The sequence below is a fragment of the Somniosus microcephalus genome, chromosome 22 (genome assembly GCF_052327205.1).
Source record: "Somniosus microcephalus isolate GS21.2 chromosome 22, FLI_Smic_1.0, whole genome shotgun sequence".
NCBI classification, from domain to species: Eukaryota; Metazoa; Chordata; class Chondrichthyes; order Squaliformes; family Somniosidae; genus Somniosus; species Somniosus microcephalus.
In genome coordinates, this window is record NC_141008.1 from 13395456 (window position 1) to 13407607 (window position 12152).

At 46.8% G+C, this 12152-nt stretch overlaps 1 protein-coding gene across 1 annotated transcript in view; it reads left to right on the forward strand.

Annotated features, from left to right (window-relative positions):
• Nucleotides 1–12152, forward strand: part of LOC147102040 (protein spinster homolog 1-like) — a 187295-nt gene that overhangs the window by 107284 nt on the left and 67859 nt on the right. The window contains exon 9 of the mRNA XM_085964196.1: nt 5625–5690. Within this exon, the coding sequence (XP_085820322.1) occupies nt 5625–5690 (66 nt within the window). The remainder of the gene's footprint in view (nt 1–5624; nt 5691–12152) is intronic.

Genomic DNA, 12152 nt, shown 5'->3' on the forward strand with positions numbered 1-12152 from the left:
GAGAGCAAGTATGTCCTTTCTTAAGTATGGACACCAAAACTGTATGCAGTATTCCAGGTGCGGTCTCACCAATACCTTGTACAACTGAAGCAATACCTCCCTATTTTTATATTCTATCCCCCTAGCAATGAAAGCCAACATTCCATTGGCCTTCTTAATCACTTGCTGCACCTGCATACTAACCTTTTGAGTTTCGTGCACCAGGACCCCCAGATCCCTTTGTACTTCAGTACTTTCAAGTTTCTTGCCATTAAGATAATAACTTGCTCTACGATTTTTCCTGCCAAAGTGCATAACCTCACACTTTCCAGTATTGTATTCCATCTGCCAAATCTCTGCCCACTTACTTAGCCTGTCTATGTCCCCTTGCAGGTTTTTTATGTCCTCCTCACACTACTTTCCCTCCCATCTTAGTATCATCTGCAAACTTTGATGTGTTACACTCGGTCCCCTCCTCCAATCTTCCACCCATGCCAGTATATTACCCCCAATCCCGTGATTTTTTAACTTGATCAGTAATCTTTTGTGTGGAACCTTGTCAAATGCCTTTTGGAAGTCCAAATAAGAATTGTATAAGAATAATTGTCATTTTTCATGAAGTACTTGCATATATAGTGGTTAGCACTGTTGCCTCACAGCGCCAGGGACCCGGGTTCAAATCCGGCCTCGGGTGACTGTCTGTGTGGAGTTTGCACATTCTCCCCGTGTTTGCGTGGGTTTTCTCCGGGTGCTCCGGTTTCCTCCCACAGTCCAAAGATGTGCGGGTTAGGTTGATTGGCTATGATAAATTGACCCTTAGTGTTAGGGGGATTAAATACGTGGGGTTATGGGGATAGGGTGGGATATGTGTTGGTGTAGGGGTTACGGGGATCGGGTGGGATATGTGTCGGTGCAGGCTCGATGGGCCGAAATGGCCTCTATCTGCACTGTGGGGTTTCTGTGATTTCTGTGATTTCTGTGATATATCGTACTTTTCACAACCTTAGGATGTCCCAAAGCACTTTGCAGCCAATTAAGTACTTTTATTAAAGTACAGTCACTGTTGTAATGTATGAAACACGGCAGTCAAGTTACGTACTGCAAACTCCCATAAACAGCAATGTGATAATGGCCAGATAATCTGTTTTAATGATAGTTAAAGGATAAAAACAGGACACTGGGGAGGACTCCCCAACTCTTTTTCAAATAGTGCCATGAGCTCTTTTACATCCACCTGAGAGGGCAGACAGAGTCTTGGGTTTTTAAAAATGTTTTATGGGATGTGGGCGCCGCTGGCAAGGCCAGCATTTATTGCCCATCCCTAATTGCCCTTGAGAAGGTGGTGGTGAGCCGCCTTCTTGAACCGCTGCAGTCCGTGTGGTGAAGGTGCTCCCACAGTGCTGTTAGGGAGTGAGTTCCAGGATTTTGACCCAGCGACGATGAAGGAATGGTGATATACTTCGAAGTCAGGGTGGTGTGTGACTTGGAGGGGAACTTGGAGGTGGTGGTGTTCCCATGCGCCTGCTGCCCTTGTCCTTCTAGGTGGAAGAGGTCACGGGTTTGGGAGGTGCTGCCAAAGAAGCCTTGGCGAGTTGCTGCAGTGTATCTTGTAGATGGTACACACTGCAGCCATGGTACGCCGGTGGTGGAGGGAGTGAATGTTTAAGGTGGTAGAGGGGGTGCCAATCAAGCGGGCTGCTTTGTCCTGGATGGCGTCGAGCTTCTTGAGTGTTGTTGGAGCTGCACTCATCCAGGCAAGTGGAGAGTATTCCATCACACTCCTTACTTGTGCCTTGTAGATGGTGGAAAGGCTTTGGGGAGTCAGGAGATGAGACACTCGCTGCAGAATATCTAGCCTCTGACCTGCTCTTGTTGCCACAGTATTTATGTGGCTGGTCCAGTTAAGTTTCTGGACAATGGTGACCCCTAGGATGTTGATGGTGGGGGATTCGGCGATGGTAATGTCAAGGGGCGGTGGTTAGACTCTCGCTCGTTAGAGATAGTCATTGCTTGGCACTTGTGTGGCGTGAATGTTACCTGCCACTTATCGGCCCAAGCCTGAACGTCGTCCAGGTCTTGTTGCATGCGGGCATGGACTGCTTCATTGTCTGAGGAGTTGTGAATGGCACTGAACACTGTGCAGTCATCAGCGAGCATCCCCATTTCTGAAAGGCAGCACCTCCGACAGTGCAGCGGAAGCTCCCTCAGTACTGTACTGGAGTGGCAGCCGAGATTATGTGCTCAGGTCTCTGGAGTGGAACTTGAACCCACGACTCTTTTGACTCGGAGGCGAGAGTGCTCCCAACTGAGCCATGACTGACACCGAAGTAACTGGGATTGTTAGAGTGAAAGGAATGTTGTAGGAAAGATAGAGTGCACCATAACAGCAGGAGCCAGGAGACAAGCGAGACACAGAGGCCGCTAGCAGAAACGGAAATGGCGGGGGGGGGGATGAGTGAGTCTGATTGAAGAATGAAATTTGGCCGACATACCATCAGGATCCCAAAAGATGCGAGAAATCCTGGATTCAGTCGGGTACCGGAGGCAGAAGGTGGAGGAAAGCTTTATTCTGGGGCATCTACGTGAATCATTCAGACATAATGGCCGAACTAGGGACCGTTGTAGCAGCAGGAACTAAGATGTGTTCGGACTAGCTGAAGAATGGCTTACGGCAGTAGTTGGACAGGAAGACAACACCGTGTGGGATAGGATGTTAAGGAAGGGTAGATTGGATAGGAAAGGACAGGGTACAGGTCTATCAATCAGAGACCCTTAGGAGGTAAAGGACGTAAGCCCTGCGGTTTAGATTTCTAAGTGCACGCAGGTGATGGGGAATTTACCTGCCGGTGATACCTAGTGAAAAATCACCGGCAACGCGTCAACTTCGCCGGCCCACATCACAGAAGGGCAGGTGTACCCAGTGAAATACTCTGTCTGGACCTTTCCTAAGACAGAGCGATGAAATAACCCTCGGGGTTTGCTACAGGCCACAGAGCTCGGAGAAAGAGGGAGGACAGAATGCATTGTGAGGAGATGAGGAGGAGATGTGGAAACCGGAAGGTTATATTCATAGGGCATTTCAGTCAGCCGAAAATAGAAATTGGGATAGCCGAAGAGGCTTGGGGTCAGAGTTGGTAAATATAAGGTGCGATTGCTCACTGACCCGATGAGGCCGTGCTCACCTCCAATCTCTAATGGTAGCTGGCCCCCAATAGCAAAGGGCAAGTGGAAGTCAAACCACCTCCGAGTGACTGCGACCATACCATGATTCATTTTGCTAAGATTTGGGATTCGGCCCTGCCCACGATTGTGGTCAACGCCCAGGTATATAATTTTACAAAGGCCACGGTCCGGGTATTGAGGGAAGGACTGCAACAGGCTGACTAGGTAACTAGTTGGTCGACGCCGCGATTGAAAACGCGGAGTGACGGATGCTCTGCAGAGGCTGAGCGGCCGGTGAAGGCAGCGCTATATCTTCCAGCTAGTAGATGGCAGCACTGTATCTGGAAAAAACCCCAAACAAATCCAGAATACTCGCAGAGAAACACGGTGAAGACTGAGCTCTCGTGGCAGGTTCAGAGAATGGGCACTGCATGATAAAATACTGGGTATAACAGGACATCAGTACAGGTTACAGGCCCTGTCAGGAGTTGCCTTGTACATTAAAGGCCCTCAAAGATCCCATCTGAACATTTACTGACAAGAAAAATGCATCATTTAAAGAGCCAGGCACTTTCAGAGATGATGTACTTCCTGTAATTCATGTGATTTATCCCTAGGCTTACCTTTCCCTTTAAGAAATTCATCTCCGATCTCCTTAAGTTCATTACCCAAGTTCTTATACTAGCCAGTTCCCACACTGTTGTGTTGTCACTGTTGTAATGTAGGAAACACAGCAGCCAATCTATGCACAGCAAGCTCCCGCAAACAACAACAGGATAAATGGCCAGATAATCTGTTTTAGAGGTTGTTGGTCGAGGGATAAATATTGGCCAGGACACCGGGGAGAACTCCTCTGCTCCTCTTCCAACCATGTTGTCTAAATTCCCCATTCCATCCCTCCACACACACACACACACACACACACACACACACTCACACTCACACTCACACTGATACACACACACACACTCACACACACACACTCACACTCACACTCACACTGATACACACACAGACACACACAGATACACACACACTCACACACACGCCCAGTGAGCATGTGCTTTGTAGCTCACTGACAGATATCCATGATCAGCACAGGCACGATGGGCCGAATGACCACCTCCTGTGCTGGAAAATTCTATCATTCTATATATGAGAAACCAATATTGTAAGTCCGCTGTATGATGCACAGCCGCATAAAATACACTGCCCGATATCAACAACAACTTGCATTTATATAGCGCCATTAATGTAGTAAAATGTCCCAGCCTTGTATAATACACAGCTTTATATAATACACACCCTATATAATACACACCCTATATAACACACTTGCAGCACATTATAGAAAGGGTGTTAAAGCTGTAGAGAACTTGGAGCGTACTTTCACCAGGATGACAAGAAAGTGTGCCGTCCCGTATACAACTGGCCCAGGCAATGTGCCGTCCCATATACAACTGGCCCAGGCAATGTGCCGTCCCGTATACAACTGGCCCAGGCAATGTGCCGTCCCGTATACAACTGGCCCAGGCAATGTGCCGTCCCGTATACAACTGGCCCAGGCAATGTGCCGTCCCACATGCAGTGTGCCCCAGATGGTTCTCCACCCTGCATTCAGTGCACGGAGCCTCTGCTCTATTCCAGAGCTGTTGTGTGTCAGCTGTGGCTCAGTGGGTAGCACTCTTGCCTCGGAGTCAGAAGGTTTGGGTTCAAGTCCCACTCCAGAGACTTGAGCATAAAAATCCAGCCTGACACTCCAGTGCAGTGCTGAGGGAGTGCTGCACTGTTGGATCTTTCGGATAAGACGTTAAACCGAGTCCCCGTCTGCTCCCTCAGGTGGACGTAAAAGATCCCACGGCACCATTTGAAGAAGAGCAGGGGGAGTTATCCCCAGTGTTCTGGCCAATATTTATCCCTCAACCAACATCGCTAAAATAGATTATCTAGTCATTTATCACATTGCTGTTTGTGGGACCTTGCTGTGCACAAATGGGGCACCATGTTTCCTACATTACAACAGTGACTACACTTCAAAAGAACTTAATTGGCAGTAAAGTGCTTTGGGACATCTTGAGGTCATTCTTTTCTTTCTTTTTATCCTTTTCCAGCAATGAAGTGGCTTTGTGTAATCATGTCCTCTGACCTGTCTTTATCACGGGCTTGTTAACCACTCTCCTGCCTATGTGTACTACTGAATCTTTTTATACTGAAGTGCATTCGCACGACTAATCTGCAACCAGCTCACGACCCACCAGCTTAGCTCGTAGTGCAACCACCCTGCGCCTTCCCCCATCACTTAGTGGCTACATTCAAAAACTGGCGACCATGCTGAAGATTAGGCATGTAATTTAGGGATAGCCGATAGCAATCATTGCCATCGCCCCGGCAACCCCATGGTGACTGCATGTCTTCTCCTTGCCTAGTGCCTGATGGTAGTACAAAATGACACACTGAGTAAAGTTCTTCTTCTTTTTCCAAAGTTCTTCATCTTCGTGGGTGAGATCTTCCTCGCTTTGAATTGGGCAATTGTCGCAGACATTCTCTTGGTGAGTACCAGCCACTAGCTCACTGCTGCTCCATCAACCAATTCTAGACTAATAACATATTTTTTAATGCCTCATGTTGTTTGGACAAGGTATTTCTACTTGTGGAGCTGAATGTGTGAGAAGAACTTTCAATTTTGCAATCTCCAAACGCTCATGAGATGGGAATTATGAAATCAATTTTTTCTTATTTTGTTGAAGAGTCTGTCAGCCATAGAAAGGTCTTCAGATTCCGAAGGAATCCCGATTGTCACATGCCCATTTTTTTTTACAATTCAACTTGATCAATGGGAACACAAGAGCAGGCGTAGGTCATTCAGCCCCTTGAGCCTGTTCAAACATTCAATTAGATCAGGGCTGAACTTCATTTACCCACCTTGGTTCTTTAACCCTTAATACCCTTATTTAACAAAAAAACTATCAATCTCAGTTTTGAAAGTTTTAATTGACCCCCTGGGCTCAACAGCTTTTTGCGGGGAGAGAGTTCCAGATTTCCACTACCCTTTGTATGAAGAAGTACTTCCTGACATCACCCCTGAATGGCCTGGCTCTAATTTGAAATATAATAAGTCATAGAGTTATACAGCACAGAAAGAGGCCCTTCGGCCCATCGTGTCCACGCCGGCCATCAAGCCCTGTCTATTCTAGTCCCATTTTCCAGCACTTGGTCCGTAGCCTTGTATGCTGTGGCGTTTCAAGTGCTCATCTAAATGCTTCTTGAATGTTGTGAGGATTCCTGCCTCTACCACCCTTTCAGGCAGTGAGTTCCAGATTCCAACCACCCTCTGGGTGAAAAAGTTTTTCCTTAAATCCCCTCTAAACCTCCTGCCCCTTACCCTGAAACTATGCCCCCTGGTTATTGACCCCTCTACTAAGGGGAAAAGTTCCTTTCTATCTACCCTATCTATGCCCCTCATAATTTTGTACACCTCAATCAGGTCCCCCCTTAGCCTTCTCTGCTCTAAGGAAAACAACCCCAGCCTGTCCAGTCTATCTTCACAGCTGAAACGCTCCAGCCCAGGTAACAGCCTGGTGAATCTCCTCTGCACCCTCTAATGCAATCACATCCTTCCTATAGTGTGGCGACCAGAACTGCACACAGTATTCAAACTGTGGCCTAACTAGCGTTTTGTGCAGCTCCATCATAACCTCCCTGCTCTTATATTCTATGCCTCGGCTAATGAAGGCAAGTATCCCATATGCCTTCTTAACCACCTTATCTACCTGTCCTGCTGCCTTCAGGGATCTATGTACATGAACACCAAGGTCCCTCTGATCCTCTGTTCTTCCTAGGGTCCGACCATTCATTGTGTATTCCTTTACCTTGTTAGTCCTCCCAAAATGCATCACCTCACACTTTTCAGGGTTAAATTCCATTTGCCACTGTTCTGCCCATCTGACCAACCCATCTATATCGTCCTGTAGCCTGAGGCTTCCCTCCTCGCTATTTACCACTCCAGCAATTTTCGTGTCATCTGCGAACTTGCTGATCATACCTCCTACATTCATATCTAAATCATTAATGTACACGACAAACAGCAAAGGACCCAGCACCGATCCCTGCGGTACACCACTGGACACAGGCTTCCAGTCACAAAAATGGCGATCATCATCCTCTGCCTCCTGCCACGAAGCCAATTTTGGATCCAATGTGCCAAATTGCCCTGGATCCCATGGGCTCTTACCTTCTTGACCAGTCTCCCATGCTGGACTTTGTCAAAAGCCTTACTGAAGTCCATGTAGACTACATCAACTGCACTACCCTCATCCACACACCTAGTCACCCCCTCGAAAAATTCAATCAAATTGGTTAGACATGATCTCCCCCTGACAAAGCCATGCTGACTATCCTTGATTAATCCTTGCCTCTCCAAGTGGAGACTAATTCTGTCCCTCAGAATTTTTTCTAATAATTTCCCTACCACTGATGTTAGGCTCACTGGCCTGTAATTCCCTGGTTTATCCCTACTACCCTTCTTGAATAATGGTACTATGTTAGCAGTCCTCTGGCACCTCCCCTGTGGCCAGAGAGGTTCTGAAAATTTGTGTCAGATCCCCTGCAATCTCCTCCCTTGCCTCACACAGCAGCCTGGGATACATCTCGTCTGGCCTGGGGATTTATCCACTTTTAAGCCCGCTAAGTATATCACAATCCCCCTGCCAGATTTCTATGCCTGCATCGTCCTTCTCCATCGTGAACACAGATGCAAAATATTCATTTAAAACCTCACCTACATCTTCCGGCTCTACACGCAGATTGCCACTTTGGTCCCTAATGGGCCCTTCTCTTTCCCTGGTTATCCTCTTGCCCTTAATATACTTCTAAAACACCTTGGGATTTTCCTTTATTTTGCCCGCCAGTGTTTTTTCATGCCCACTCTTTGCTCTCCTAATTTCTTTTTTTAAGTAACCCCCTGCACTTTCTATACTCCTCTAGGGCTTCCACTGTTTTTAGTCCTTTGTATCTGCTAAAAGCCTCCCTTTTTTTCCTAATCCGTTCTTGTATATCCCTTGACATCCAGGGTTCCCTGGACTAGTTGGTCCCACCCTTGACCTTTACGGGAACATGTTGGGGCTGTACTCTCTCTATTTCCTTTCTGAATGACTCCCACTGCTCTGATGTGAATTTTCCTTCAAGTAGCTGATCCCAGTCCACTTTGGCCAGATCCTGCCTTATCATATTAAAATCGGCCTTCCCCCAATTTAGAACCTTTATTTCCGGTCCATCGTTGTTCTTTTCCATGACTACCTTAAATCTCACCAAATTATGGTCACTGTCACCAAAATGCTCTCCTACTGACACTTCTACCACTTGTCCAGCTACATTCCCTAGAATTAGGTCCAGTACCGCCCCCTCTCTTGTAGGACTTTCTACATGCTGGCTCAAAAAGCTCTCCTGGGTGCACTTTAAGAATTCCGCACCCTCTAAGCCTTTCACACTATGACTATCTCAGTTAATATTGGGGAAGTTGAAATCCCCTACTATTATTACCCTATTATTTCTACACTTCTCCGATATTTGCCTACATATCTGTTCCTCTATCTCCCTGACTGTTTGGAGGCCTATAGTACACTCCCAGCAAAGTGCTTGCCCCCTTTTTGTTTTTAAGCTCTACCCATATGGCCTCATTAGAGGAACCTGCTAAGATATCATCCCTCCTTACTGCAGTAATTGACTCCTTGATTAATATTGCGACATCCCCTCCTCTTTTACACCCCACTCTGTCTCGCCTGAAGATTCTATACCCTGGAATATTGAGCTGCCAGTCCTGCCCCTCCCTCAACCATGTGTCTGTGATAGCAACAATATCATACTCCCATGTGTTCATCAACACCTTCAATTCATCTGCCTTACTCGCAAGACTCCTTGCATTAAAATAAATGCCATCCAGCCTTGCCATACTCCCTTCTGCCGTTACATATTTGCTCTGCCTTCCAGACTGACTTGTTTTTTCCTCTATATTTGGCTGTGCATCACCCCCTACTATAACTCCACTCCACATCCCATCCCCCTGCCAAGTTAGTTTAAACCCCCCCCAACAGCATTAGCAAACCTCCCCGCAAGGATGTTGCTCCCGTTCCGGTTCAGGTGCAACCCGTCCGACGTACAGGTCCCACCTTCCCCAGAAACAGACCCAGTGATCCAGGAAACTAAAGCCCTCCCTCCTGCACCAAATCTTTAGCCACGCATTCATCTGCTCTATCCTCCTATTCCTACACTCACTAGCACGTGGTACCGGGAGTAATCCAGAGATTACAACCTTTGAGGTCCTGCTTTTTAATCTGCTACCTGTTGTGTCTGTGTGTTGATAGAGACACTGAAGACAGGAGTTGGTTTCATAGGTGTTTACTAAACAAAGTCTGGAGGGGAACTAACTGATACAACACAATATACAGGCTTATATAGCCTGAGTGGCCATTACCGGCATTACAGTACACATGGGGCTCTTAAAGGCACATACACTACAATTCCTCCCCTTTTAGCCAACCAGTACATAATATTTTAAGTAATTATTAATTACATGTTACAAGAAAAATAATCTACACATTGCTGCATTTAATTAATTATAAGTCAGTCTCTCTGGAGGCTTCCTGACTCGGTCCGGATAACGCCTCGGTGGTGTAGTAGTTTCTGGTGGTGTAGTAGGTTCTTTTGGCAAGGCTGATTCGGCTTGAATGCCAGTGTCGGGTTCATCGGGTTCCAGTATCACCGTATCGGAGGTAGATATGGGTATCTCTACTTCATCGTTAGGCGTATAGAGTTGTGATGTAGGTTGTCCCTTTTCGGATGACTCTATGATTTGGTCAGCATGGCGCCTTATTATGCTTTCTCCGATGTCCACGGTATACATCAGCGGTCCTAGTCGTGTGCAGATAGTTCCAGGCTGCCATTTCTTGGTACGGTAGTCCCGGGCCAAAACTTGTTGACCTATCTGGAAGGTTCTAGTTGGCCTTTCATTCATGCCATGAAATTGCCGGTTCTCCACGTCCCTTCTGATGTTGGGCTTGATCAAATCCAGCCGGCATCTTAGGCTTCTATTGAAGAACATCATGGCGGGAGTTTGGTTTGAAACCATATGTGTTGCATTCCTGTATGCGAACAACAAGTTATCCACCTTGTGCTGAAGTTTTATGTCTTCATTACCCATGGCCTTTATGGCCTTCTTGAAGGTCTGGACAAACCTTTCAGCCAATCCATTGGTGGTGGGATGGTATGGGGCGGACGTGTAGTGCTTAACCCCATTGTTTTTTAAGAACTTCCTGAATTCTTCAGACACAAATTGCGGTCCATTATCAGACGGATCTGTTCCGGCAGCCCATTCCTGGCAAATATGGTCCTTAATACTGTGATGGTTTTTTCCGTGGTGGTGGAGGACATCTTTATTACCTCCGGCCACTTGGAGTGTGCATCAACCGCGATTAAGAACATTGAGTCCATAAATGGACCAGCAAAGTCGATGTGTACCCTTTGCCAGGGAGATGAGGGCCACTCCCATGGATGTCGAGGGGCTTGGGGTGGAGCGTTTTGGACCTTCTGGCATCTTAGGCAGCTCTTGGTCATTTCTTCGATGTCTCCATTGATACCTGGCCACCATACAAACACCCTGGCTAGGTTCTTCATTTTCACTCCACCCAGATGCCCCTCGTGAAGCTCCTTTAGAACTTTATCCTGGAGTTTGGGTGGAATCACCACTCTGGATCCACACATCAAGGTTCCTCGGCACACTGACAGCTGTTCTCTTCTTTGCGAGAATGCTGGCAACAGTGGTTCGCCATGTGCTGGCCATCCCTTCACTGTTAAATCGTAGACTTGTGAGAGAGTCGGGTCATTTCTAGTTTCCCTTTCAATGGCAGAATTTGTTACTGGTAGACATTCGACTATGGTAGAGTGGAAAATCTCCACTGGGTCTACGGTAGGTGCTTCTTCTACCGTTGGCAACGGTAGGCGCGATAACCTGTCAGCATTCCCATGCTGTTTTGATCCTTTGTATTCTATGTTGTATTGGTGTGCCCCTAGAAAAAGGGACCACCTCTGTAGCCTTTGCGCTGTCATAATGGGAACACCCTTTTTAGGGTTGAATATGGAGATGAGGGGTTGATGGTCAGTCAACAAGGTAAATTTTTGTCCGTGTAGGTAATGGTTGAATTTCTTCACTCCCCATACCAGGCTGAGTGCTTCCCTGTCGATTTGGGCATAGTTACGCTCAGCTGAGTTCAATGAGCGTGACGCAAAAGCTATCGGCCGTTCCGAGCCATCAGGGAATCTATGCGATAATACTGCTCCTACGCCGTAAGGGGATGCATCGCACGCCAGTCTGATTGGCAGTGATGGGTTGTAATGAGCCAAAACTTCTTTGGACGTGATTAAGTCTTTGCATTTATGGAAGGCACGTTTACAGTCTTCGCTCCATTTCCAAATTACTCCTGTTTGTAGCAGTTCATTAAGAGGGTGTAGAAGAGTTGATAAGTTCGGTAAAAATTTATGATAGTAATTTATTAATCCCAGGAACGACCTTAATTGTGAAACATTTTCAGGTGCTGGGGCTTTTATGACCGCTTCAATTTTTTCAGGTGACTTATGCAACCCTTCCTTATTAATTATGTGGCCACAATATGATATTTGATTTTGGAAAAATTCGCACTTGGGGCGATTTGCTCGTAGGCCCCGTTCTCTCAGCCTAGTGAGCACCTGCTCCAAATTGGCAAGGTGCTCGTTGTCGTTTTCTCCTGTTACAAGGATGTCGTCTAGGTAGCATTGAGTCCCCGGAATCCCTTGGAGGACTTGCTCCATAGCTCTTTGCCAGATAGCTGGAGCGGATGTTACTCCGAAAACCAGTTGATTGTACTGGTACAGACCTTTGTGTGTATTTATCGTGAGATATTTTTTAGAGGCCTCTTCAACCTCCATCTGTAGATATGCCTGTGCCAAGTCAATTTTGGTGAAACGTTTCCCTCCGGATAGTG